This window comes from Gopherus evgoodei, chromosome 3 (genome assembly GCF_007399415.2).
Source record: "Gopherus evgoodei ecotype Sinaloan lineage chromosome 3, rGopEvg1_v1.p, whole genome shotgun sequence".
Lineage (NCBI taxonomy): Eukaryota > Metazoa > Chordata > Testudines > Testudinidae > Gopherus > Gopherus evgoodei.
In genome coordinates, this window is record NC_044324.1 from 222,576,886 (window position 1) to 222,604,701 (window position 27,816).

The 27,816-nt window shown below is 43.1% G+C and overlaps 1 protein-coding gene across 1 annotated transcript in view; it reads left to right on the forward strand.

The window, feature by feature from the left end:
* Positions 1-27,816, forward strand: part of ANAPC1 (anaphase promoting complex subunit 1) — a 78,548-nt gene that overhangs the window by 19,290 nt on the left and 31,442 nt on the right. Inside the window, 18 exon segments of the mRNA XM_030558219.1 lie at positions 4,078-4,287; positions 7,074-7,169; positions 7,638-7,728; positions 7,833-7,898; positions 8,857-8,994; positions 12,551-12,691; positions 13,048-13,108; positions 13,779-13,966; positions 14,860-14,934; positions 16,523-16,788; positions 18,010-18,101; positions 18,606-18,754; positions 19,974-20,052; positions 20,164-20,200; positions 20,291-20,361; positions 20,500-20,678; positions 24,690-24,916; positions 27,534-27,652. Of these exon segments, the coding sequence (XP_030414079.1) occupies positions 4,078-4,287; positions 7,074-7,169; positions 7,638-7,728; positions 7,833-7,898; positions 8,857-8,994; positions 12,551-12,691; positions 13,048-13,108; positions 13,779-13,966; positions 14,860-14,934; positions 16,523-16,788; positions 18,010-18,101; positions 18,606-18,754; positions 19,974-20,052; positions 20,164-20,200; positions 20,291-20,361; positions 20,500-20,678; positions 24,690-24,916; positions 27,534-27,652 (2,285 nt within the window).

Below are 27,816 nucleotides of genomic sequence, written 5' to 3' on the forward strand. Positions count from 1 at the left end.
CAGTCTTCTCCACTCCTGAACACTCCTTTTTCTGTTGATTTTTACAGCTAATCATTGCAGTGTGCCTGATTAACTCAGTGAGAAAGCTGGCTACATCACTGGGCTGTAGACAAAGCAAAGTGGCAGCCTGGCAGCTCTTCCAGTCAAAGTTTAGATATCTGCTGCTTTTGCTTTGTGTTCTGACGATTGTCAAGAATTATAAGACTTGACATGTTTTTATCTTTACGTCTGGGATAAAATTGTCCCAGATTGTCAGCCATTGCACATAGAGGTTCTGGCTTCAAGGGATAATTTAATGTCTGAGTTTACTTTATGGAACAAGCTGAAAGGATTCTGTCCTTAGAAGCAAGAGGAAGACTAAGGACAGAGTAGGCCCACTGCTCAATGAGGAGGGGGTAACAGTAACGGGAGACTTGGAAATGGCAGAGATGCTTAATGACTTCTTTGTTTCGGTCTTCACTGAGAAGTCTGAAGGAATGTCTAGTATAGTGAATCCTTACGGGAAGAGGGTAGGTTTAGAAGAGAAAATAAGGAAAGAGCAAGTAAAAAAGCACTTAGAAAAGTTAGATGCCTGCAAGTCACCAGGGCCTGATGAAATGCATCCTAGAATACTCAAGGAGTTAATAGAGGAGGTATCTGAGCCTCTAGCTATTATCTTTGGGAAATCATGGGAGACGGGGGAGATTCCAGAAGACTGGAAGGGGGCAAATATAGTGCCCATCTATAAAGAGGGAAATAAAAACAACCCAGGAAACTACAGACCAGTTAGTTTAACTTCTGTGCCAGGGAAGATAATGGAGCAGGTAATCAAAGAAATCATCTGCAAACACTTGGAAGGTGGTAAGGTGATAGGGAATAGCCAGCATGGATTTGTAAAGAACAAATCATGTCAAACTAACCTGATAGCGTTCTTTGATAGGATAACGAGCCTTGTGGATAAGGGAGAAGCGGTGGATGTGATATACCTAGACTTTAGTAAGGCATTTGATACAGTTTCGCATGATATTCTTATAGATAAGCTAGGAAAGTACAATTTAGATGGGGCTACTATAAGGTGGGTGCATAACTGGCTGGATAATCGTACTCAGAGAGTAGTTGTTAATGGCTCCCAATCCTGCTGGAAAGGTATAACAAGTGGGGTTCCGCAGGGGCTGTTTTGGGACCGGTTCTGTTCAATATCTTCATCAACGATTTAGATGTTGGCATAGAAAGTACGCTTATTAAGTTTGCGGACGATACCAAACTGGGAGGGATTGCAACTGCTCTGGAGGACAGGGTCAAAATTCAAAATGATCTGGACAAATTGGAGAAATGGTCTGAGGTAAACAGGATGAAGTTCAATAAAGATAAATGCAAAGTGCTCCACTTAGGAAGGAACAATCAGTTTCACACATACAGAATGGGAAGAGACTGTCTAGGAAGGAGTATGGCAGAAAGAGATCTAGGGGTCATAGTGGACCACAAGCTTAATATGAGTGAACTGTGTGATACTGTTGCAAAAAAAGCAAACATGATTCTGGGATGCATTAACAGGTGTGTTGTAAACAAGACACGAGAAGTCATTCTTCCGCTTTACTCTGCGCTGGTTAGGCCTCAACTGGAGTATTGTGTCCAGTTCTGGGCACCGCATTTCAAGAAAGATGTGGAGAAATTGGAGAGGGTCCAGAGAAGAGCAACAAGAATGATTCAAGGTCTTGAGAACATGACCTATGAAGGAAGGCTGAAGGAATTGGGTTTGTTTAGTTTGGAAAAGAGAAGACTGAGAGGGGACCTGATAGCAGTTTTCAGGTATCTAAAAGGGTGTCATCAGGAGGAGGGAGAAAACTTGTTCACCTTAGCCTCCAATGATAGAACAAGAAGCAATGGGCTTAAACTGCAGCAAGGGAGATTTAGGTTGGACATTAGGAAAAAGTTCCTAACTGTCAGGGTAGTTAAACACTGGAATAGATTGCCTAGGGAAGTTGTGGAATCTCCATCGCTGGAGATATTTAGGAGTAGGTTAGATAAATGTCTATCAGGGATGGTCTAGACAGTATTTGGTCCTGCCATGAGGGCAGGGGACTGGACTCGATGACCTCTCGAGGTCCCTTCCAGTCCTAGAGTCTATGAGTCTAAGTGTAAATTGACAATATGGAGCCATGTAAGAAACATAAATGTATCTATTTTGGGTAGTTTCTGGCATCAGTAGCATTGTCCCTTGCCTTCTGCAGTATGCTGTGTAGGCCTCTGGTATTTGTGATGGCACATACTGGAATATTTCCAGTTAACAGGAAGGGTTTCACAAAGGATAAAAACAAATTTCAAAATTAGGATAGTTAGAATTTTATTCTCTGGGTATCAAGTATCAGAGGGGTAGCTGTGTTGGTCTGGATCTGTAAAAGCAGCAAAGAATCCTGTGGCACCTTATAGACTAACAGACGTATTGGAGCATGAGCTTTCGTGGGTGAATACCCACTTCGTCAGACACATGCACATATTCACCCACGAAAGTTCATGCTCCAATACGTCTGTTAGTCTATAAGGTGCCACAGGACTCTTTGTCGCTATTCTCTGGGTAGTGTCTCCCTCAGCCAGATTACTGGTGGTATTTGCATATAAATACGGTATTTTGCTATTCTCACCTTTAAAAGGACCAGAGAGCAGCCCACCGTATTTAAAAAAACTCCTCTTGATGTTGGACTGCTGGCCAGCCCTCAAGCTCAGTCTGTGCTCTTTGAGTCAGTCTGGGTTCTTTCCATTATGTGCATCATTCCCAGTAATAAGTGTTTGCAGACTAAATTTGGTCCTTCCTTACAACCCCCTTGCCTTCAATGGGCTACACAGGTGTAACTGATCAGCGCTGAGTAAACAACTCTGGGGTGCAAATTGGAATCAGATGTAACTCACTCTTAGTTATGTTGGCTCTATAGGCTTTTCAGGAGTAAAAAGCGCCAAAGCCGTATTTTTTTGTCCCTAAGTCAGCAGATCTGACACATGTAGGTAGCTGAATATGAAGGTGCCATTTAAACATAGTTGCTTTTTTTTAGAGTAGATCTGCACTGTAAAAGTGTAGACCCCATCTACAATTGCAGCCTTCTCCTTTGGTGCAAATACCTGTGAGCACAAAGCTTCTACGCTGCCCTCCACTTTGAGATCCAGCTGTTGCTGTTCAGCGTAGCACCTTTGCTGAAGTTAGTCCAAGGGTGTGGAATTTGCTTCCCCAATATCATTGGTCCATTTCTCTCTCTCTCTCTCTCTCTCTTTTTTTAGGTAACTGTCTCAACTTTTTTCATATGTTTTTGTCTTGCTCGTCAGTGGTTCCCATCTCTAACTTCCCTGCAGTCTCTTTTTTAACCCTCTTCATGTGGTTGATTTCCTTCCCTTCCCCTTAATCAGCTGTATTCATATTGAGTTTATGCTGACTTCTTAAAACTAGTTGTATTGTGTTTAAATATCTCGCACAGCGCCCTGTTGGCCTTAGTAGGGATAGTGAGGTATCTTAGCAACATAGAATAATGCACCATAGGTCATTCTGTTCTCTCCATGCCCACCATTGGCCTTCAGCAGACATTCTGTGGCATCTTTCTAGAGTGAAAGCTCAACATCCTCTGTGCACTTTACTATCCTGTTACCCGTTTTCCTATGTCTCCCTCGGGAAGCCCGAGAGAGCTTTATTTCCTTCAAGAATCAGCCACTTGCACTTTAGATAAGTCCTGTGCATGGAGGCAGGACTCTCCACTTGCAGCACAGCTCAAGGCAGAGCTTTTAGCATAAACACAGAACTGCCCTTAAAATCAATAATATTTATACTGGGCAGGCTGGGGATAGGTTTTCACAAACCAGATGGCGCATTACAGAGTGTTTTCTATTTTTCCCCTCCTTTTGAAGCCTCTTCCAGAAGTATTTAGCAAACTACTTGGAGGGTTGGTGTGTTCCTGTGAGCAAATGGGCAGGTATTGAATTAGCAACTGTGAGAAAATTCAGTGCTAGCATGTGAGCTCCCTGGCTCCTCTTGTGGAAAAGGATTCTGCTGCACACACGTGAGCTTGTCTGACTTTACGATCTATTTTCAGTAATGGCCCTTGTCTTTCTTTGCAGCCGTTCTCACTCTCCTGCCTTAGGGGTGCAATCTTTCTCAGGAGTGCAGAGATTCAACTTCTCCAGTAACACTCAGTCACCACGGAGGCACAGTGTGAGCCATTCTCCAAACAGTGCTTCCAGCGACTCCTTCCTTGCTCCAGAAACGGAGCCAATTGTTCCAGAGCTGTGCATAGACCATCTGTGGACAGAGACCATCATGACCATGAGGTTTGGAAGCTTATGTTTGGGTTTAACTAGACCTGCGGTTCCACTGACAAAGACTAAAGTGAAATTGTTGCTTCTTAAAGCAGGTGTGTGTACTATTGAATACACCGTAATGCTTCATAACGAAGGATTGTTTAGTATTGTTGGGTAACATTTACAAAAGTGCCTAAGTCCCTCTGTCAGAAACTACCTAGGAGACTAAGACTCAGTGAAAGGCTCCTAAAGTACGTCTACACTGCAATTAAAAACCTGGGGCTTGCCTGTGTCAGCTGACTCGCCTGAGTCCCGTGAGCCGAAGGGGCTGTTTAATTGCGGTGTAGACATTTGGGCTTGGGCAATGTCTACACCAAAGCTAAACACCCCCTTAGCCCGAGCCCTGCACACCAGAGTCAGCTGACACCGGCCAGCCGCAGGTGTGTAACTGCAAGTATAGACATACCCCAAGTGTCCAGCTCACTTTTGAAAATGGGACTTGGGCACTTTTAAATATGTTAACCTCTGTGTCCTGTAGCCTTCTAAACTGGATTGTTGTCACATTGGATCTCATGAGCTAAGCGGGGTTGTGTCTGATGGCTACTTTATTTTGAGACCTTCAAGTACCAGTGTGTTGCAGAAGTGCTGTGGGTGGTTCAGTAGGCCTCACTCTTCCCAGGAAGTCAGTGTTTGAACCCAGTGCATTGGCATGGGATATGGGGCACTCTGTTTTTGAAGATGCCGTCTTTTTGATGAGCTATCAAACTGTATCTTCACCATCTGAAGACATTAAAGATCCCATGCCTCTGTTAAACAAATTATCATATTAGCCACAATGTCTTAGCCAAACTCCTATTTTTGTAATTACATTCTACCTATCTAAATTCTTCTTCCTGTTGCAAGGGCATGAAATATTCTTCACTTTTCTCCCAAGCAATTGTGTGCTGTTAAGTAGCCACTGCATTCCATCCCAATGAGAGTAAATTCCTCTGTGCATGGGAATAGCACAGTAGATCTTGAGTATGTGGTGATAGGGGCAGTGGAATGTCCATTTCTACAGATACTGTCTGCTAGAATTCTTACTCGAGTCTCGCTCCATCCAGTGTGTTAGATGGAATGTCTCAAGCTTAGTTTTTTGGTCCTTAAGGGTAATGGTAGTTGTATAATGCAAATGCTCCTGGATGGGTCGTCAGCCAAAGGGCTGTAAAAGCATGAGCCTCTGCTGTCTTTCAGCTCAGAGTCAGATCTGTTAGATCAAAAGCTGTAGCTGGATTATTGATGATTATCTGATCCAGCCACTAGACTGGGGACAGAGAACCAAGGTGTGTAAATATGAGTTACGCTTCCAGCTGGGAAGCTCATCCCAAGTGCCCAGGATGTGCTGCAGCTGAAATCCCTCTACGTGCCATCACTGGTAACAGGACACTTGGCTGGGTTATCAGCAGTAGAACAGGAGCTCTGGATCTGAAGGCATGCCTGTCTCCTGCCTGGGAAAATAGAGACCTGGTTTCAAATCCCTGCTGCTCGCAAACCATCCAAAAGAGTTATGTTACAATTGAGTTGAGTGCGAGCTAGCCCTTCCTATTGGCAGTAATGCCTCAGTGATAAACTGATGTCATTTTGTTAGTACCTTGCCATAATTGTAAGTCTCTTGGCACGTTCTTATTATTTTTCTGTCTCTGGTGTTTCCAGCACCTCTCAATATCATCTGTGGATTTAATTAGCATGCTCTTTTTCTCCTAGATCATTAGTGAAGATGCTAAATAAAGAAAGTAGCTAAAATCACAGAAGTATCACGAGTGGCGTTCAGTGCTGCTGCTGTTGTACTTGGCAGAATACCGAGTGAGCTGCCCAAAGTGGAGATACTACTAATGTTGGTATCATTGCAGCCAATGCCAAGCCATGGACTGAAGCTTTCTGCCTTTCTGTGTGAGGCCATCATGTGGTTCTAGAGAGCTGGAACACAGCTAGTGGAAGAGAGGCAGTGCAGGGACAATTCCTGCTTGAGCAAAATCAGTGTATGAATCTTATTTCCTTTGCCATCAGCCGCAGTTAGGGGGGATTATGTTCATTGACAGTTTTTGGTGGTGAACAGGTGCCCAGCTGGTGGCTGGGAGCTTGTTGCAGCCCTTGTGAGAAGTGATCAATGCTGGTATCACCGGGAACTCAGCTGGGCATTTGCAAGCATACCGTGGCAGCAGTGCTCGCTTGATAATAGGTGCAAATTGTACCCAAAAGCAAGCCTGACCAGGCAACTCTCCTCCCTTCTAAATCAGCACTGTCATTCATTATCATTATGATCGTATACTAAAGTCCTTCAGCCAGCTTGACTCCAAACGTCAATGCTACTGTTGAGATCACTATACAAATTCCAATGCTATTAAGTGGTTGAAATTGGTGCTGTTCACTTCAAAGAGGGCTTCATGCAGATACTGCAGGCTTTTGATGGAGGGCAGCTGCCTTTCAGCAAATATGACCCAAAAGTAGAAACCAAAGTAGAGCAGTAACATTTGGAATCAAACAGAAAAGTAAGGATAAAACAAATTTGACACTAGGGTTGGCCGGTAAAGTCTGTGCCCTGAGTGCCCAAAACTAGGGAGCATGCAGGTTGGGATCTAGAAATGCTAATTTCTAAAATAGTGACACACATCGGGGTGGGCAAACTCTGGCCGTCCAGTCCACTGTTTGGCTGATATCCAGCCATGACTTACAGCTTGCTGTGCTTAATATTCTCTTCAGTAACACTCTTCCACTGACCCTAGAACAGTGAGCCAAAGCACTATGCTGATCACTGCCTCTTGTTTCAATATTGACAGAGAGAAGAATTCCCAAGCCTCAAAAGTGTTTATTACAACTGACCTTTGTGGACAAAAGTTCTTGTGCTTTTTAGTGGAATCCCAGCTCCAGCTGCGGTAAGCTTGTGTGGGTTTTTCTGGGTACCTGTGAATTGTTGAATAAATGTTAGAGCTGGATATGGGATAGTGAAATCTGTTACATTAATGTGATGCATGTGTCTCTCTATCACATGAATATGTGCAACTATAGCATACACAAGTTTGGGCATTTAAATAAAACTAAGATTAAAAAAAATTCATTGTCCTTCCAGTGGCATGCTTGCTTTTCCCACCCTAGACCCTTAGTAGTATTCTAGGTAATTTTAACAAAGATTATTACTTTGAATGATGTTAATTAGTAGCGGAAAAAACAGCATTCCTCATCTTAGAGATTCTGTAGAAACAGTGTTATCTTGTGTTTAAAAAGGAGGGAAGGATACCACTGTTTTAATATCCTCTCCCTCTTTCATAACACCACATAGGAGAGAGTTTCTGGTATATAACGTTTTTGGTTGAATCTTTTTTTTTCCCCTCCCAAATATTTAGCTGTGTAAAGTTTCAAGAGAGTAACGATAAGTCACAGCTGATCTTTGGTTCTGTTACCAATATACAGGCAAAGGATGCAGCCCCTGTGGAGGTAAGCATGTGTGTTTAAATATAAAACCTCGGTGTACTTTCAGTGTCTAAATGTAGTGTTTACTCAAATACCAGATGTTTTAACACACTGTTTGGTATTTATAGAGCATTGACACGTTGCTGGTTCTGGAAGGCAATGGAAACTTGGTGCTGTACTCTGGAGTGGTTCGGGTACGTACCATCATGTAATCAAGTTAAAATTCTTAGTACCCCAAGGGAAAGGTGTTTGAAATTTCCTGTGTCACAACGGGGCTGTTGTAACTTCTGTTACCAGCGTCGTGTCAAGTGTGTTTGATATGCAGTAAGCTGCTACAGCAGTTACTGCTTTAGGCCATTTTGGGAGACTTCTGACGTCAACTTCCTGGGGAGGTGAGCAGGTCCTCGGATCAAATCTAATCAAAAGCAGGAGTTGCTGTCTGATTTGCCTTGTGCAGTGCTGGAAATGTTGCTCTTGGGTCATTGACACCTCAGAACAATTAGAAAAGCATTAGGTCTGGAGATAATGTTGCTTGATGCGAGGTTTTCATGTCTAGCTTTTGAGTTATTAAAAACAAAGAGGCTCCTATGAATATGAGAAGTGAGCAGTTCTCCAAAGCTAAAAGCTTTCAGTCTCTCATGAAGTGTCAGTGGGTTTTAAATGTCAAAACTTGTTACTTTGCAAAAGACTATTGTTATGTTGTACTTTATTTTTTACACTTTTATAATTAAAATAAGGTTGGCTATATAAGTTACGTAGAAAGACAATATGCTTTTTGGTTTGTTTAGAAACTGTGTAAAACAGATGTTTCTAGACATTTTTATACTGTTTAAAAGTAGTTTTTTTTAAATTGAAACTGTCATAACTTTAAGTTGACTTAAATATGCAGCAGTGATGCAAGCATGTGGAAATGTGGAGAAGTAGTACTGGAAAATACTGTAATGTGTCAAAGCTTGGGGGAAAAAGTTAAAATGGGACAACTTTGGACTTGTCTATCGATGTTTGTTTGATTTTCACCATATACCCAATTTTCTTAACATTTTTCTTTGAAGTATTAATAATTGCTGCTGCTGCTGCTGCTGCCATTGACCTGAATGTGTGTGCGTTAGAGGAGTTCGCATGTTAAAACTAACCATTTCTTTTTATAAAAAGGTAGGGAAGGTTTTTATTCCTGGACTGCCAGCACCGTCGCTGACAATGTCAAACCAAATGCCTCGGCCGAGCACCCCTTTGGATAGCCTGAATACTCCTTCCAAGCCTTTGAATAAGCACCTAGGGCCCTTAGAGGAGGTGAGAGAAGTGAACTGTTTTACTGAAAGTTTGTTATGTACTTGCAAAAGCCATGATGTCGTTGAGCACCTGAGTCTGTTTTCTATTGGACTAGGCCCCATTATACGTTTCTGGGTATAGAAATTAGTCAAGGACATAGAGGTCAATGGTAATTGGGACGAATTGCAACATGGATTTACTAAAGGTAGATCGTGCCAAACCAATCTGATCTCCTTCTTTGAGAAGGTGACGGATTACTTTGATAAAGGAAATGTGGTAGATCTAATTTACCTCGATTTCAGAAAGGCGTTTGACACGGTTCCGCATGGGGAACTGTTAGTTAAATTGGAAAAGATGGGGATGAATATGAAAGTTGTAAGGTGGATAAGGAACTGGTTAAAGGGGAGACTCCAGCGGGTCGTATTGAAGGGTGAACTGTCAGGCTGGAAGGAGGTTACTAGTGGAGTCCCTCAAGGATCGGTTTTGGGACCGATCTTATTTAACCTTTTTATTACTGACCTTGGCACAAAGAGCGGGAATATGCTAATAAAGTTTGCGGATGACACAAAGTTGGGGGGTATTGCTAACACAGAGAAGGACAGGGATACTATTCAGGAAGATCTGGACCACCTTGTAAACTGGAGTAGGAGTAATAGGATGAAATACAATAGTAAAAAGTGCAAAGTCATGCACTTAGGGATTAATAATAAGAATTTTAGATATACGTTGGGGACGCATCAGTTGGAAGCGATGGAGGAGGAGAGGGACCTTGGGGTATTGGTCGATAGCAGGATGACTATGAGCCGCCAATGTGATACGGCTGTTAAAAAAGCAAATGCGATTTTAGGATGCATTAGGCGAGGTATTTCCAGCAGGGATAAGGAGGTGTTAGTACCGTTATATAAGGCGCTGGTGAGACCCCATCTGGAATATTGTGTGCAGTTCTGGTGTCCCATGTTCAAGAAGGATGAAGTCAAACTGGAACAGGTCCAGAGACGGGCTACTAGGACGATCCGAGGAATGGAAAACCTGCCTTATGAAAGGAGACTCAAAGAGCTTGGCTTGTTTAGCCTGGCCAAAAGAAGGCTGCGGGGGGATATGCTTGTTCTATATAAATATATCAGGGGCGTTAACGTTAGGGAGGGAGAGGAATTATTTAAGTTTAGTTCTAATGTAGGCACGAGGACGAATGGGTACAAACTGGATATTAGGAAGTTTAGACTTGAAATTAGACAAAGGTTTTTAACCATTAGGGGAGTGAAGTTTTGGAACAGCCTTCCGAGGGAAGTAGTGGGGGCAAAAGACTTATCTGGCTTCAAGACTAAGCTTGATAAATATATGGAGGGGATGTTATGATAGGATAGTTTAATTTGGGCAATTGATCTTGGATTATCACCAGATAGGTCTGCTCAATTGTCTGCGGGGAGATGTTGGATGGGATGGGAACTGAGTTACTGCAGAGAATTCCTTCTTGGGTGCTGGCTGGTGAGTCTTGCCCACATGCTCACGGTTTAGCTGATCGCCATATTTGGGGTCGGGAAGGAATTTTCCTCCAGGGCGGATTGGCAGGGGCCCTGGAGGTTTTTCGCCTTCCTCTGCAGCGTGGGGCATGGGTCGCTTGCTGGTGGATTCTCTGCAGTTTGAGGTCTTCAAACCAGTTTTGAGGATTTCAGTAACTCAGTCCTGGATTAGGGGTTGTATAAAAGTGGATGGGTAGGGTTTTGTGGCCTGCCTTATGCAGGAGGTCAGACTAGATGATCATATTGGTCCCTTCTGACCTATGAGTCTATGAGAATCTCCTTGCCCCCTCCAGTGAAACAAACCATACCCGTAACTGCAGTTCTGCTGCATCTGCACTAGTGCTTCTGCCATCTTAGCTCTGTTGATCAGGGATCAGATCTCTCCACACCTCTGACTGACAAAACTCTGGAGTATGGACAGGGCCATAGGTTGGGTATGAGGATGTGCTGAGAGTGCTGCTGGGGAGTGAATGGGGATGTTGTGAGAACAGTGAGATTGAGCCTATGATTGTGCTTCTCCCACTCAGTCTCCTGAGCTCATACTCCACTTACTCCCCCAGCCCCTCACCACAATCTATAGCGGTAACCCACCAAAGCCCCCTGTCAAACCACCTGCCCCCTGAGAGCATGGGGAGGAAATGGGTTTTATGTTCGTGGGGAAGAGACGAGAGCGGCTGGGTGATCCCCTCGTGGTGTGTCAGAGAAGATCTCTGTTCTGACGAGCCTGAGACAGCTCATCACAGAGGGACTTCTTGCTGCTCAGCTTCTCCCATCCATCTCCTGCAGCTCAAACCCCACTTCCTTCCTTTGCTCTTGACACCTAACTCGGCTAGCCCTCACTCCTCAATGTGCTCACCTCACTCATGTGGTTCCTTACTCCTCTGCCACATTCAGCTTGTAACTGTTGATGTGTGTCCGTGTAAATCAGTCAAAATGGGGATGCATATTGTGTGGTAGTTGTGTAGGAGACTAGGAATGTGGCATGACTCTCTTGTCACTGTGCTGTCAAGAATGTTTAAGTAGCTGACAATGTCATTTAAAACTCATGTCTCTCTTAATACTTAGTGTAATGCTGCCTGCAGTGATTCAAGAGCATGAGTACCCACTCTTAGGAGGCAGAGCACAACCCCCAAATTGGCTGTGAGTTCTGTTCTTAGATTTCACCAACCAATTCACAAGCGTAGACTCCTCAGGCACTATAATAGCCTTAATTTGGAGTCACACATGGTCCCTGTGGATACTTTGATCTGGCTTGCCACCCAGGCGAGCCTTTCTGTGTGTGAGATGGTCCCTGATGCCAAGGATCACAGCATTCAGGTTACTCTCAATCCCAAAGGACCAGTCACCAACTCCAGGTCAATTGCATTGTAGATCTCACACTGAAGTCAATGCTTATAGCCAATCCTATAGTAAACTATATAAAGATTTATTAAATAGGAAAAGGACTTTAGAGTGTTATTTACAAGGTAAAGATAGATACACGAATGAATTAAAATCCTAAGCTTCAAAAGGTAATAGTAGCCTTTATAGTCCATAACACATATATTTTGCTCTCTTTAACATCCCACAATACTCCATCTAGTGTCACTGGATCTTTCCTGTTGGGAAGTGTATAACACCTTCTTTTGAAGATCAGCCCTTCACACTAATTAATGTCTTTCTTATGCCTGGTCATTTACACAGTCAGAGAGGCTCACTTAAATATTACCTTACAATATGGGATACAGATGTTCTAAGTGAGGTTAATGCTGGCAGCAACTCACAAGCATTCAATAAAATCTGAACACTACACACATTCTTATAATTCTAATATCTGCTTTTAACAATTCTAACACACAGGTGAGCCAGACGGATTCCAGCTGTGTGTTTGTCAGTCTACAAGGGACTTTGGCATGAGCTGGTGCTTGATTCTGCCAGCGTCACACCTAGTCATTGGTGTCTTACTGGAAACCCTAAAATGGAAGGAAGAGGATTGGTTTCAGAATATGCAGAGCTCAAACTTGTTAACTTACTCACCCACAATTTCAGCTTTTAATTATTGTTTTGTCCCTTTGCAGGGAGTGCTGTTGTCTCCAGTTCCAGAGTTGAGAGATTCTTCCAAACTTCCTGACTCCTCTTACATTGATGATTGTACTTTCCAACAACTTGGAACTTTCATTCACGCTGTGCGAGACCCTGTTCACAACAGAGTAACTCTGGTAAGTGTTTTCCTGTGGATTGTTTCTGAAACAGGGCAAGCAAAGTATAATGAGCCCTGGTTTATCCCGTGTAGTAAGCTCTTCAGAGAGCTTCTGACTCACAGACCCATGTTATACTTCCACATGCTCACCCTTTAGAATGTCCTTTTTAGGAAAACTGCCTCTTATCACTTACAGGAATTCGAGTACCTATAAGTCCAACAGCTCTCCCATGACCTTGAAAGTCTCAAGCTTAGTAAAAAGATCTGTTATGGATAAGTTTAATGTATAAAGCTTCCTGTATAGATGGACTGTAATCTTGGTTTTATCTGAAAATGCCCCTCGTGATTTGACTTCAAATTTTTTTTTCCCCCCAGGAACTCAGCAATAGCTCGATGGTTAGGATTACCATTCCTGAAATTGCCACCTCAGAGCTAGGTAAGGAACAGAATCCAACCATAAAACACAACTGCACACTTCATTATACAGCTGTGAAATGTAGTGTTTGGGCCATGATGATGCAGAACCTAATGCTGTAAGTTCATGTGATTAGCTACAGACTTGCTGATGTATATCTAGCTGTGCTCTTGTAGGTTCACTGATTCATAGCCAGTAGTATTCTCTGGTAACTTGGGAACAAAGTGTCCTAAAATAAGTGTGTACACTGTTATTTAAGGAGTACGAGCACAAGAAATTTGATCTGTTAACACAGCGTTAGGAGTGTTGGAGAAAAACATGCATTAAGATCCCCTACAAATCCTTGTCAATTCTTTCCCTACTTCCACAGGAGCGAGCAAAAAAGGGACACGTTGCAAAAAATTTTTTGGAAATACATTTCCAGTGTCCGAAAACTGAACAGTGGCTGATTGCTTTGCAGTTGGAAGCACGTTTCTCTTTGACTTGAGATTATGCATGGGAATTTCCAGGCCAATAAATGGGTGGGGCTGAACTGTGGGTTGTTATTTTTTTTTTTTGGACACTCAGAGGGCCAAAAGTAGGGCTTGAAATGGCTTTTACAACAGTAATTTTGGAGTCATGGGCATGGCTCCATTATACAAGCGTGAATGTGAGAAGATAGTATAAACATTTTCTTTTCCCCCCAAAACAGTGAAAAGATGTTTACAAGGAATTAAGTCTATCCTGCCCAAAGAGATCGCGGTACAAATGCTTGTCAAGTGGTATAATGCTTACAATGCTCCTGGAGGGCCAAGTTATCACTCTGAGTGGAGTTTATTTGTAACCTGCCTCATGAACATGATGGGTTACAATACTGACAGATTGACATGGACACGTAATGTAAGTAAACTCACAACTTTGTCGTTTGTTTTTCTAGGCTTATATTAGTATTAGTTAATTGTTTGCATAATTAATAATTTCACAAAGTTCAAGATGATTATCCAAATACATTCAGTTCAGCAGCAGGCATGCCTTAACCTGTTTTAAACAAGGCATCTCTGAATTATAAAATGAACTTTTCCAATTGTATCTTTTTTAAAAAACATATACACATTCTTACTGTATTTAGTGTGTCTGACTTCTATTATGTGCCCATCATGCTAATAAACAATTGTCTATGAGGATCATACGCTCCCTTTCACCACTGATATTGCTGCTTTCAAAGTGTCATCATTCTCAGTTGTGAATAGTTAATATTCATGCTGTTTTGATAGAACACACAGGTAACAGTTCATAGTTCTGTTCTCCAAGTGGATGCATATACCTTTCAGAACAGGATTTGCAGTGCAGATACTTGTAATACTTTGGAGCATTCATTTAGCTTTCTGTGTCAGTGGACCTTCCTGCCAGAACGTTCGTTTGCGAGTATGTTTGCAGAAAGCAAACTCCAGGGGCACGCACCACTGAAATGAAGTCCATTGAAATGCATTTGTAGAATTAGCCCAGCACTAATGTCAGCATTTCTCTCCCCCTCCCCCCCCACCAAAACACTAAATATTAGCAAGTTAGAATATGAAATTCACAAACCAAATGCACTTGTGGTAATTGGCTTCCCTTCTTTGTTGTATATGATTTTATGGGAAAGTAAAGGGTGTAATTTTTAATGCTATGCCAAGAAACAATACTTAACTTTGGTGAAGACATTACATTTTACCTCTAGTTCTTGTTGTTGATTCATGTATGTAATTTCAAGGGTTTTACAATAGTTAATTTTGCCTTTTTATTTCTTGCAGCTTGATTTTGAAGGTTCCCTTTCCCCTGTCATTGCTCCCAAGAAAGCTAGACCTTCAGAGACAGGATCAGATGAAGTAAGAGGTGGAGTCAGCATTTATTAAAAATAAAAGCAGGCTACCAGTTGAATAAAAGATCAGACCTTTACAATGCAGGCAGATCAGAGGAAGCAAACTCTGACTGGCTACTTTAGAGGGGGTTTCCATGGGATTGTAAGTTTTTGGAGGAAGCCGTATCATCAGCTGTCTGTGCAGTGTCTAACACAGCATGTCCCTCACTAGGGTGAATTATATCAGACGTACCAACATATAAGTAGTAGTTCATATTTGATTCATACTTCATTCAATTAGCATGCCCAAATATTGCTCCCAAGAACATGTGAAATCTTCCCAGGATGCTCTGTTCCTTTACTAATAGTCTATCCCATCCCTGTCTGCTCAGTACGTTTTAACAAGCTAGCAGTATAAAATTCCCTAGCTCATTAATTGCACGTGTTATTATGGATTTTAGTAAAGAGTTCAGGCTGAAGCAGTTAGTTTCTGCAGAAACAGAAGCAAAAGTTCTTTACAGCATAACACCTCAGCTGCTTTATTATTATTTAATTGTCACCCAACGGTTCCAGCACAGAAGGAAAACTTGCCAAGAAATGTACAAACTAAGGCTTTAATCCTGTAACATGTTCTGTGCAGTTGGACAAAGTCCTAATTATTTCAGTGAGGGTCCACATGGATACAGTATTCTGCCTGTATAGCACAAACTGCAGGACCAGGGACCTAAATGAGTGACCTTTGACACCATGGGTGATGTAATAAAGGAGTTGAGGTAGCGAAGTATGATGTCATGTCAGTAAGAGATGCAGTTAGCAAAGGCTTGTACAGCGTGTGGTGGAGCGAAGATGCTGCATTTTATTTTTTATTCTATTTTATTGGCAGAAGGCATAATTGGCAAGTTTCTCGTATGTGCTACAGGAGAAGTGGACCTTCAAGAGGGGTTTAAAATAGAAGGGAATAGTTTTGTGGACCAGCATGGTCCATATATAGGGACAGTGCAGAAGAAAGTGGGACAAATGAGACATCGAAGCTGGCACTGTTGGTGGGCAGAATGGTGGATTGGGGTCGGGGGGCAATCTGGTTACTCTAGATCGGTTAATTAAAATAACAAAATGTTGGGAAGAGGAAGAAGCCAAACTATGAGATCTGGGTTTTTTCGATTATTGTCTATGGACAGACTTTTCAGCATGGATAGTGGTGCCTTGCATGCTGTTATACATTTTGTAGCATTACATCGTGGTGTACTATATGGAGCAGAGAATGTAGGAGTTAATGGATTTTTGATAGTAAAGCCTGAGAACTGTTAGCACCATTTGTAATTAATAGCAGAAATGTCTGAGGGCTGAGTGGTCCCTAGGCCCCAGCTTACTGGGAGAATTGCCAGCCTCTTCAACAATTAGGAATTACATGTGTCTCTCTCTGCCAAGTAGCTTGGAGTGTTAATGATGTTCATTCATGTTTGCTATAGATCATGTCACTTTGAACATTTTGTTGTAAATTTTATGAGAGTTCTCCTGCACCAATATCCAATGAAAGACATCACAGTTCAGGACTCTCTTGGAGAGGGAGGATATATTTAGGGACCTATACATTATTCTCTCTTTGTTTGCCTAAGGACTGGGAGTATCTGCTCAATTCGGACTACCATAGAAACCTTGAGTCTCACCCTCTGTCCAGAGCCTTGCGGTTGGATCCGTTGGAAACTTCATTTCCAAAAGATGACTTTTCACCCAGCCTCAGCTTGGATTCCTCAACTCTTCTCTTCACCCACATTCCTGCTATTTTCTTTGTGCTTCATCTGATTTATGAGGAGCTTAAATTGAACAGCCTGATGGGAGAAGGCATTCGTTCACTTGTTGTATTGCTTGTTCAGCTGGCAAGGTACCTCCAGTAATAAGTCACAGAAATGAACTCGGTCTGTCATGTACTGCACAGTGTCTCTTTATGACATGCATGCATTATTTTTGAGAGTGAATTTGGGAATAAGCTTTAAAGTGGAGCATAGATTGTTAAATTCCAAGGCCAGAAGGTACTGTCGTGACCATCTAGCCTGACCTCCTGTCTAACACAGGCCAGAGACCTGCTCCCGAGCAATTCCTGGAGCAGAGCTTTTAGAGAAACATCCAGTCTTGATGTAAGACTTGTCAGTGATGCAGAGTCTACCACGACCCTTGATAAATTGTGCCAATGCTTAAGTACTTTCACTATTAAAATGTTTTGCTTTACTTCCAGTGTGAGTTTGTCTAGCTTGAACTTCCAGCCATTGGAGGGTGTTATATCTTTGTCTGCCAAGTAGAAGAGCCCATTATTAATAATTCCCCTTGTAGATTCTTATGGACTGTGATCAAGTCACCCCTAAACCTTCTCTTTATTAAGCAAACTTTACAAATGTCAGCAAGCAGAGAAAGCGTGTCAGTCCAAGAACTTCCTGGTCAAAAAATGTTGAGCTGCAGTGAATGCCCCTTACACCCCTCTAACTCCCATTTTACAGACTAGGGGGAACTGAGGAAGAGTTCTTAATAACTTGTCCAAAGCCACAGAAGGGAGGTCCGTGTCACAACCGGGATGGAACTCAGAGATTCTTGGATTTCAGTTCTGTGTTTAGGCCATTCTTCTCCCTAGATTAATGGTTCTCAAATGTCTTTGGTCTGCAACCCAAAAAATAATCCAAGCTCATCCCACAACCCACCAAATCCCACAGGGGGAAAACTATATTTTATGTCTTGTACAGAGAGCCAAGCCCAGTGTGTTTGGCTTTACTAGCTAATTGCCAGTAATATTCAGCATAAGCTGCCGGGACAGAGGCGTTAGACCACTGAGATTAGTATTGGTGGTGAAGGTTGTGGGGAAAAGCAGCCCATGGCCACAGAATCTCATTCAGAAAAGCCTAAAATCACAAGTTGGTGTTGGGGGGGAAGGAGAGATGTGTGTCAGGGGAATGGTTAGCTAGGAAAGGAAAAACAGCACGTTGCTCCTCATGCCCAGCCTACTCATCCCAGACATGTTAAATAAGAATACACTCAACAGCTGAAGTTCATAAATCAGGGGCACATGCAATGCTTTTCATCTTCTAGCTGCCTTTTCTCATCTCTTTCACTTCAGGGACTTAAAATTGGAAGCGTATATAGATTATTACTACAGAGAGTATCCTGCACTTGTAAAGACCTCCAGGCAGACATGCATAATCGATCAAGGTGAGTTTCAGGGTGATTACTCAGGGTTCACATGAAATGACTCGATGAACAAAGTGTCTCTGTACGCTGTATAATTACTTCTGGTAACTCTTCTTACCACAACTGAAAGTGACATTACTTATCTAATGCAAAAACAGAGCATTTCAGTTTTTCTGTGCTTGTCAAGTGCATTACTGTGGTATTTTGATCTGATTTGTTAGCGAGACTGGAGATAGATATGATGTAAATATCACTCCAAATATTCTGATTTTTTTTTAAACTTATTTGTTGAAAGGCTTATTGACGTCTCATACTTGAGATGTTAAGGTTCTTTAGTAGACTTCCATCTGTCTGGAGGTTATAGAAATGGAATTGTTTGGGGAAACGTTGAACATACTACACCTGCTTACTTAAAAAATAATGGCAATATACTGTAGGGTTTGGTCTGTACTTTAGGGACAATGGAGCAATCTCAGTGTCTTTGTTTACCATGTGCTCAGTACAATGACTGTTAATCTGATTAAGCCCAAACAGGTTTCATGCACCATCCCTCGTTTTTTTCTGCTGAGCCTCCCAGTATCTTTCAGTGGCTGAGTTCCTGTTTGAAGGGAGAAGGAGCCCAGCCTTATCCTTACTTACCAGGAGTCTGTGAAAGGAGCAAACTGGTAGTGCTGGTATGTACTGTAGGAAGAAAGCACATGTAGTGCCTACAGGTTTTATACTGGCATATCAACAGTAAAGTGCTGATGCTGCAAATGCTTGCCTCCAAGTGCTTAGTTGTATGCATGTGTGAATAGTTCCACTGACTAATGGGACTACCCAGGTGTGGAAAGCTAAGCACGTGCAAAATGTTTTGAGGACTGGGCCCCAAATCCATAACCAAGAATACAACTTGAGCTGGTTATGGAGGACAAGTGCAGGGAACAGGGACTTTGCTCAGGCAATCTGCCTGTGGTTAATTGGAAAGAAGCCATGGTCTCACCAACCCCGGGGAGCTTGTCAGAATTGACTTCTCTCCTTGGCTTCAGTGTGGAGAAGCTGAGGCAACAGCACCCTGGGAGCCCCTCAAGTGCTGATATCCTAGTACAAAGAGCTCCCTGCCTGCAAGCATCCTTGCGTATAGTAAACCCTGTCTACATAAGCCCTACTCTCTGCCTGCTTGCCTCTCACATCCCTGTTCGTACCCCAGTGTCTCTGCAGAGCCCACCTCCATGTTCCCTTCTGCCTAGCCTGACTCCCTGCCATACCAGGAGCATGTGCAGAACCTCCTGGATGAGTCAGGCACACAGCTGCTCAGAAACTTTCGATGAAAAACAGAACTTCAGATATTCTTTTTGGATGAAATTTTGCCTCCTGTGAGTCAGCTAGACTGAGAGTGTCTGAAAGCGGAAGTGGCAGCTAGGTTAGGGAAGTTCCACTGGCTAACTGTGGTGAAGCTCGGTGAGGTTTGTGCGAACCGAGAAGTAGCTTTGTTCCTTTAGAGCCTTTACAAAGTAGCCTGCGAGTGACATGCTGTCAGGGGTGTGTGTTTGTATGAGAGAAGAAGTTTGGTGTTTGTGGAAAATGTGATATAGGTAGAGGAACCCAATGAAATGTGAGAAACGCAAAATGAGTATTTCTTTTGAAAAAATTGTATGGAAAATCTAGTTTGTCTTTGTAAGAAATATTATGCCAAATTTGGAGACTAAAGCCAGTCTTTAAAATGGAAAACAGAAGTTTGGTCCTCTAAATGCAAATTTCAATGTACTCTCAATTGAGGAGTCACTACTGTGTCTTCAAAATGAGCTGAGAATCGGTTTAAGTTATCATTAACAATATATTTCTCTCTGCTGGCTTAAATGGATAGCTGTTAGCAATTTATATAGTAATGTAAAATTTCTTCCTCATATGCAGAGTGTTGCACTGTACATACTTGGTGATGAGAGTGCCGTTTCCAATGAAGCATCACATTATTTGTTTAGGATAACTTCAGGTAAGTGGACTGTAATAGGCATTCTGGTGGTATGAGAATATTCTTGTAGACACTAGTTCACATTGTTCCTGCATTCACCTGGTGAAAAGATATCTTATTTTTTCATTTTAGGGCAACGAAAACAGCAAACAGAACAAGATGATAATCGGTACATTTACTGTTGATACGTTATGAATTTGCATTCTGATACTGCTATGTTTCTGATTCACTTGGGGTCTACTTTCCCATTGTTTTATAGATATAGTTTCAGACACAGCACATCTGTTTCCAACTTAGCTGAAAAGCTGGTTATCTGGATGACTAGTGTAGGTAAGGAAAGCTTTTACTATTTTGCACATTTACGATAACCTTACGTAATGGTCTTACGTTTGAGCAGTCACTTTGGCTGGGCTTAGAAATATTCATGTTTTTAAAACCCTGGTAAGGTTTTTTCTCTCTAATTTTAAGGTTTCACCTTAAGAGATTTGGAGTCTCTCCCCTTTGGGGTTGCGCTTCCTATCAGAGATGCTGTATATCACTGCCGAGAGCAGCCTGCCTCTGATTGGCCGGAAGCTGTCTGTCTCTTGATTGGGCGTCAAGATCTTTCCAAACAAGCATGTGAAGGGAACCTGGCAAAGGGTAAATCTGTGAGTATCGACATAAAAGGGGGATTTCAGAAAGGCAGATATCAATATCCTATTGAATGCTCAGCTGGGAGTGCTTAAATGCTTAAAAAGTTGCTCTAGTATCTCTTGACTTCATAGCTGGCCAAAACAGCTCATTATGTGTAGGAGATATGGTATGTAGGACTCCAGATCGGTGAGCCAGAGCAGCATATGGTTTACAAACATTCAAGGTTTTTAACAGAAAAAACACTGTCTGGTGCCAGAACAGTGAATGTGTTTAAATATGCAGACTAAATTGAATTGTTAGAGTGTAAAACAGATGGCTTTTAATCCTTTAAGTACAAATCTCAACATGATTTCCTCTATAACTATATCGGCATTCCAAAGAAGATATGACTTTCAGAGATGAGTGAGAAGTTTCAGAGTTCTGCCCTCAGCATGTGGCAGCAAACAGTTACACCAGAGCAAAGGAGAGCAGGTATTTCCTAGTATGACACTCGTTTGGCTTGACATGAGCGTACCCTTCCTGTCCATTGTGGGAAATGTGACAACTTTCAAAAGCACACTGTTTTTTTTTTCTACATATTTTTCTTCTTTCCCCCTTGAGGATGTTTCTGTTCTGTGAGTCCCAGAGCATTTTTGTGTAATTCCTTTTTAAAAAAAAAACCACACTCATCTGATAGCTGGAATCACCAGTGCCTCACATGTTAACAGTCCCTTTGTGCATTCTTCAAGGCCTTTATACCAAGCCAAAACACTACTTGATAGGTTGAGAGTTTCAGTGGCCTCCATGAAACTGTTCCAAGAGGGCATGAAGAAAGAGCGCCTGCTCTCTGCACATCCTGGCAAAGATCCTTCCTTACTAAGTATTTAGTGCTGTCTTGGGTTTTTAGAATGCTTTTAAGCAGTGTTGGGTTTTACCCAGGTGTCTCATAACAGCATATCAACAAAAAAAAAAAAAAAATTCTATATTACAATTTTTTTCTTCTGAGTGAAAATAAGCAAACTAACAAACCTAAATCACCTTAGCCACCATTCATTAAAGATTCATTTGAGCTCTTACCAGTGACCTTTTCACCCCAAGTGAGATTTTGTAACTGTGCCCCACGTGCTATAAAAACGAACTTTGTCGCTTGACTTATCTGAGGCATTGTTACAAATGTTACCTTAAAAGGATAAAGTATTCTACAAAAGCCAAATTGTTTCCCCTCTTTCAGAGGGGCAGGGTGGAGTTTCCTGTTTCTAAGCAGGCACTGGCTAGATGGGTGGTGCTGGGAGGTATTAACATTTTTTGATCAAAATAAATTGTTTTTCATTCATCAACTGCATTTTTTTTACTCAATATTGTCATATGCTGGGAACTGAGAGAGATCCTGCGATGGATAAAGTTCCTTTCTGATATTTAATGTATCATACAAAATTTTAGTCAACTTGGGTGGGGAGAAGCAACGCATTAGAGGCTCTCTTGTTTTATTTGCCCCTAGATTATATCATACTGCACTAGTTATCTTTTCAGTTACCTCTTTATTTATTAAATCAGCCTCTGTACAGCAGAAGCTAGAGGAGAAAAGGAAGTATGTTTTCCAAATCATTTCTTCAGGCTGTATCAGAATTTCTAGTCTGCAAAGAGCCTCTGCAGAACCTTTTTTACAATTTAAGTTAATTTAGTGCTCATGGAAGTGAGAGGGTGGTTTGAACCACGCATGGTGCAGGCAAGTGCTGGGCAAGCTGAACTACACTGCTCTGTCAGCACATTCACATCCTATGCTACATGGTCCAAGCAATTCCGGTGCTTGGGTTTTGTTTTTGAATTGAGCCTGCCCATGCTGCTAAACTGTGTTATGCTTTTGTGATGTGGACAGCTCGACTCAAACAAGAATTTGATAAAGTTTTCAAGAAAACGGTTGACCTTGACTGTCTGGAATGTCTGTATTTCTGAGGCACCTGGTGGTTCTGGTGGGTGAGCTCTGAAGGCACTTTGGTACCACGGTGAGGGGAAAGCTAGAGGAGGAGCTTGGAAAAACCTAACCAGCTACCTAGATGCCAATGAATAATGAACAATGGAATTAAATACCGTGGGAGTGAACATTTAAAATATGGGGACCTAAAGTTTGGCTCCTGAATAAATGGCCTGATTTTCAGAAGTGCTGCGCTCCTGCTCCCGGCGGAAGCCCTGTTTCAGGAAAACATCCCTTTGCAGGATAGCTCTTAAGCATGTTCTTGAATAGGAATACACTTAAGCATAATACACCGCTACCTCTATCTATCTATCTATCTATCCTACCCACCCACCCACCCCAGTATAACGCGGGTTCACATACAACGCGGTTAAGCTATGACATGCTGCTCTGAGCAGCGCGTTAATGGTGCCAGGCTGGGGCAAAGGGGTTCGATAAGGGACAGAGGATCTCGGGCGCAGTCAGGGGTCCCCCCACCTCAGGATCTGGGAGGCAGGAGCTGTGGGGGGGCACTTTTGGGGGCCCCGCAGTCCCAGAATGGCCTGGAGGATTAGTGGGGGACCAGGAGCAGCCCGCTCCACTTCCCTCGCCCTGGTCCCAGCTGTGTTGCTTGGGGGAGGGTGCTTGGGGGAAGGAATCCCCCCTGCACTCACTGGCAGTGGCGAAAATGGAGCAGCCTGGCCACAGCCCGCTCCGCTCCGCCAGCTCCCAGCCACAGCGCTCTTCTTCCCGCTGCAGGTGAGTGCAGGACCTTTCCCCAACCCCACCCCACCCCCAGTGACACAGCTGTGGCTGGGGCAAGGAAAGCAGAGCCGACTGGGGCTGCGTCGCTCCACTTTCTGCTGCCGGTGAGTGCAGTGGGTGTCCTTTCCCCAACCTCCCTGCACTCACCGACGGGAAGTGGAGCATCCCGGCCCCAGTCAACTCTACTCCACCAGCTTCCAGCCGTGGTGCTCCACTTCCCACCACAGGTGATTGTGGAGGGCTTCCTTTCCCCAACCTCCCCGCACTCACCGGCGGCAGGAAGCGGAGTGCTGCAGCTGGAAGGTGGCAGAGTGGAGCAGGCTGGGGCCGCATTGCTCCGCTTTCCGCCGCTGCCAGTGAGTGCCTGTCAGGGGATGTGGATAGGGGTCAGAGCAGTCAGGGGACAGGGAGCAAGGGGGCTGGATAGGGGGTGGGGTCCTTGGGGGTGGTTAAGGATGGTGGTCTCTGGAGGGAACAAGGAACAGGGGGGCCAAAACAAGTTTGATATAACGCGGTCTCACCTATAACACGGTGAGATTTTTTTTGTCTCCTGAGGACCACATTATATCGGGGTGGTGGTGTATGGGTATACTTGGTCCTGTCTCAGCATGGGGTGGAGTGGACTAGATGACCTTTTGAGGTCCCTCCCAACCCTACAATTCTGTGATTCCATGGGCCCAAAGTCAGTGTGTGCACAGCACTTCTGAAAGACTGGCCACTTACTGAGGAACCTAACTATAGATTTGGGCACCTAACTTCTGCTCCCTTGTTTGTTTGTTTTTTAAATTGGTCCAGGTCTCTGTTTTCTATTTCTGAACTTGGGGAATAAACAACTTGCAGGACAATTACATGTGCTTTGTTAATAGCTCTGTGTGTGGAAATTGATCGGGGATAGATTGAGGGAAAGATCTAAAGGATCTACCACATCTGCAGTAAGAACTCATTTGGGAAGACAGGTCGCAGTGCTTCGGCAGTCAGCTACTCTCACTTCTCTCCCTGCCCTACTCCCTTACTTGTCAATTTGCTCTAGGAGTTAGTCATTAAACTTCCTTTGCTTTACCTTGGAAGCCAAAGAAACCGTTTTCTCTTATCTTTGAGAATTGTTTGTCCTGCCCATGTGGATGACTGTAGTTGATTCCCAGTTGAGAAGTTCCAGGGATCTTTGTGAACTCCATTCTCAGAGCACCCTCGCTGCGAGTGACAGCAACACCTCAAACATTCATGGTTACAGTGCTAGTGTCTTGCTGGCTTAGTAAAGCTCGATGTTCGAAATCTGCTTTTTTAGAAATTATTTCCTCCCTCTTTCTCTGCTTTCCCCCCTCTCAATTAGTCTGTTGCCCAGGGGCTATCATCTGATGTGCCTTCAGGAGCTGAGGCAGAAGAAGACGACGATGGTATGAATGATATGAACCAGGAAGTGATGTCACTAATATGGAGTGAGGATTTGAGAGTGCAGGAAGTGCGCAGACTCCTTCAAAGTGCCCATCCTGTGCGTGTCAGTGTAGTACAGATGCCGGAAGTCAGTGACCATGAATACATAGAAGAAAAAGAAAACCGGTAAACGCTCCATGTTTCTAGCAGTTGTTCATTAATGTCTCATTTAGGTGGGAATTTTTGTAAACCTCTACATCTGAAATGCCTCCAGGGAGTGTTTCTGTGATAAAATGTATCTTGTAAAATATAAGTGGGAATTTTCATATTGGGCTTCTGAACTCTGTGGTGCATTTGAAAAAAAAATCATTGTAGATTGGAAGAAATATTCCTTGAAATTACATTTTCCTCCATTTTACCTCTCTGAATAGACATGGTATCCTACAAGGGCATTTTGGGACAGATTCTAGAATGCTGCGGCTTCTGTTGTGAGAATGAAGCATTTCTATGGAACAAGAAGGGCTGGACGGGAGAGAGTGTGCACCCTATTAGCATGGTGACTCTGTGATTGGGTAGTACAGTAGTACACACCATGCAAATGCTTTTAGTGGCTGAGATTTAAATGAGTGTAATCACATACAACAGTATATCTTACTGTCTGTAATAACTAACTGTGCAGCAGCAAATCCGGTACAACGGCAGAGGTCCCTTTGTGTGAACAGTTCACACAAGAAGTTTTGGATTTCAGAATCAAGGACTCTGAGCTTTAATGTGCATAAGCACTGCAGAAAGTCCATCTAGCGTGCTCCAGAGACTCAAGCATAGAGTGTAGGAAAGGTTGTGTGAGTACATCACGTTGAAATTGGAGAGTTCCATTCTCAAAGCAGTTTATGGCATCCTATCTGTGTCAGGAAGTAAATGTCAAAAGTGCCCATGCTGGAAAGACCTGTTAAGAAACATGGTCAATCAGGCTCAGAGGTTAGAGACTATTTTGTCAGGTAGCCTTGAACTCCTCCGGCATGGCATGTACGGACCTGACGTGCTGCAAGGCACCCTTTATAAGTATGTGGATGGTGTGGCAGTGTCTTAGGAGCTCAGGACTGTCTGAAGCATGAACTGGCAAGAGAGACCACACCAAATTCTTTTCTCTGAGTGCTTTCTGCAGAGAGGGCAGGCATCTGAGTTTTGTCCTGTGGATCTTCCTGCTCTGTTCCCGTGGAGGGGAAGCTTGTGCCCCTTATGGATCAGGTAGACGATTCACCTCTCAAAGCCAGCAGAGGATGATAGATATGGCATGGATGTGGGGCTCTACATAGGCACCATACTTCTTGCACACAGTCAGTCTGCTTGCCCACTATTTGCCTAGCTGCCATTGACTGACTTTTTCCGCTCTCTCAAACCCAGGGCAATATGAGCTTCAAAGTGTCTCAGAGTGGGAGCACCACATGGTAATGGTGTTTGAAGCAGCAGTAACATCCGCAGACAGGAGCAGGTTCACAGCGGGAGCAGCTGCTCCTCGGCTCCATCCCTCCGAAGCCATCCCCTGTGAAACTGGAGATCTGCCTTTTCAGAGAATCATCTGTGGGACCCTAGGGAATAGGGAGCAGAAGCAGAACTTCCTACCTTCTGCATCCCTTCCGTCAGGATTCACTTGCTCTCAGAAGTCATGTGGGGTAGGGGGGAATATTGTCCTGTAGGAAATAGCATATGGACCTAGATTTGGTTCAGATGTGTACTGTGGATTTAATTGGATCTTAGGCTGCTGCTGGTTCACCAATTAATCCTCTTCTGCATATTGTGAACTCCAAAAAGCCACAGAGCTCTTATTTGCTGAGTCAGCTAGTGTCTAAAATGTGGCAAATTGAATCTTTCCTCTGACCCATGCTGTGGGATTGCTATGGGGTTGTCAAACCTTCCAACAAGTTTTTCACCTCAGTTTTCATAGTTGTCTGTCTACTGATCTTATTTTTGGAGAGTAATTTATTTGCTGCTCAGAGGACATTTATCTTCAGAGCATCATTAATTGCTAAAATTCAGCAAAAATAGGAAGTTAAAGGAACATAGTGGAATATTGTCTGACTTAAAAAGCTGAGTGATCTAATGAGCCTCGAGCATTGTCTTCTGAGTAAATCAGAACTTTGCTTCTGTAGAAGAGAAATATGGTCAGCAGTCTTTGAATGTTATGATTCATGTTGTGTAAGAGCTGGAATGTGGTGCGATCGCTAGTCATAGCAGGATGATACGTGACAATCTTTCGTTTGCCTCCTTCTGTAGTGTTCCTTTATCTGTGTTTTCTGCTATGGCGGATGATTTGTAGATAGCATAGAATTTTCCATATAAAGCTGTGCACTCCTTAGTGTATGTTAGGTTCGTCCCGACATGATTTCAACTGAAGTATTTATTAGATGGGAAGTTCTTTGGGAACAAGGACAGTCTCTGTTCTCTTTCTGTGCAGCGCCTGGGCCGTGGCGGGGACTGCTGGGCACTATGGTAATACTTAAATAATAAGTAATTATTAATTATTAAATAAGAAAAAGAATAATTAAAGCTAACTCTTTAAGGACTCTCTGGGGACATCCCAACCCTTGAACAGTCACCTAACAAGGCAATATCCTTTTGTAGGTTTCTTAAGTTTGCCACCTTCTTCTGGTGAGGTTTGCATTTATAATATTGGCTTGGCAGAAGAGCTCTTTACTCTCATTCTGAGAGAGGATTGTCCCATTGTACTGTTTCTGTCTGGGATCTGCCTATATGGTTGTGGTAAGCATTTATTTATTTTTTCTGTCTTTGATTTCCATTACAGGTTATTACAGTTGTGTCAACGGACTATGGCGCTCCCCTTAGGCCGAGGAATGTTTACTCTCTTCTCATATCATCCAGTGCCAACAGAACCGTTGCCTATTCCTAAATTGAATCTAACTGGTATGTTGTTCAGCATTTTCTCCATGGTTTGATATCCTTGAGTTAAAAATGGTAAAAGCCAAAATAACCTAGACTTGCTAGCTACGTAATGCCGTCAGCCTGCGAGACACGTGCTTCGGTAGTGCCCTGGCAGTCAGTGGGACTCTGCATACTGTATGCAGTGA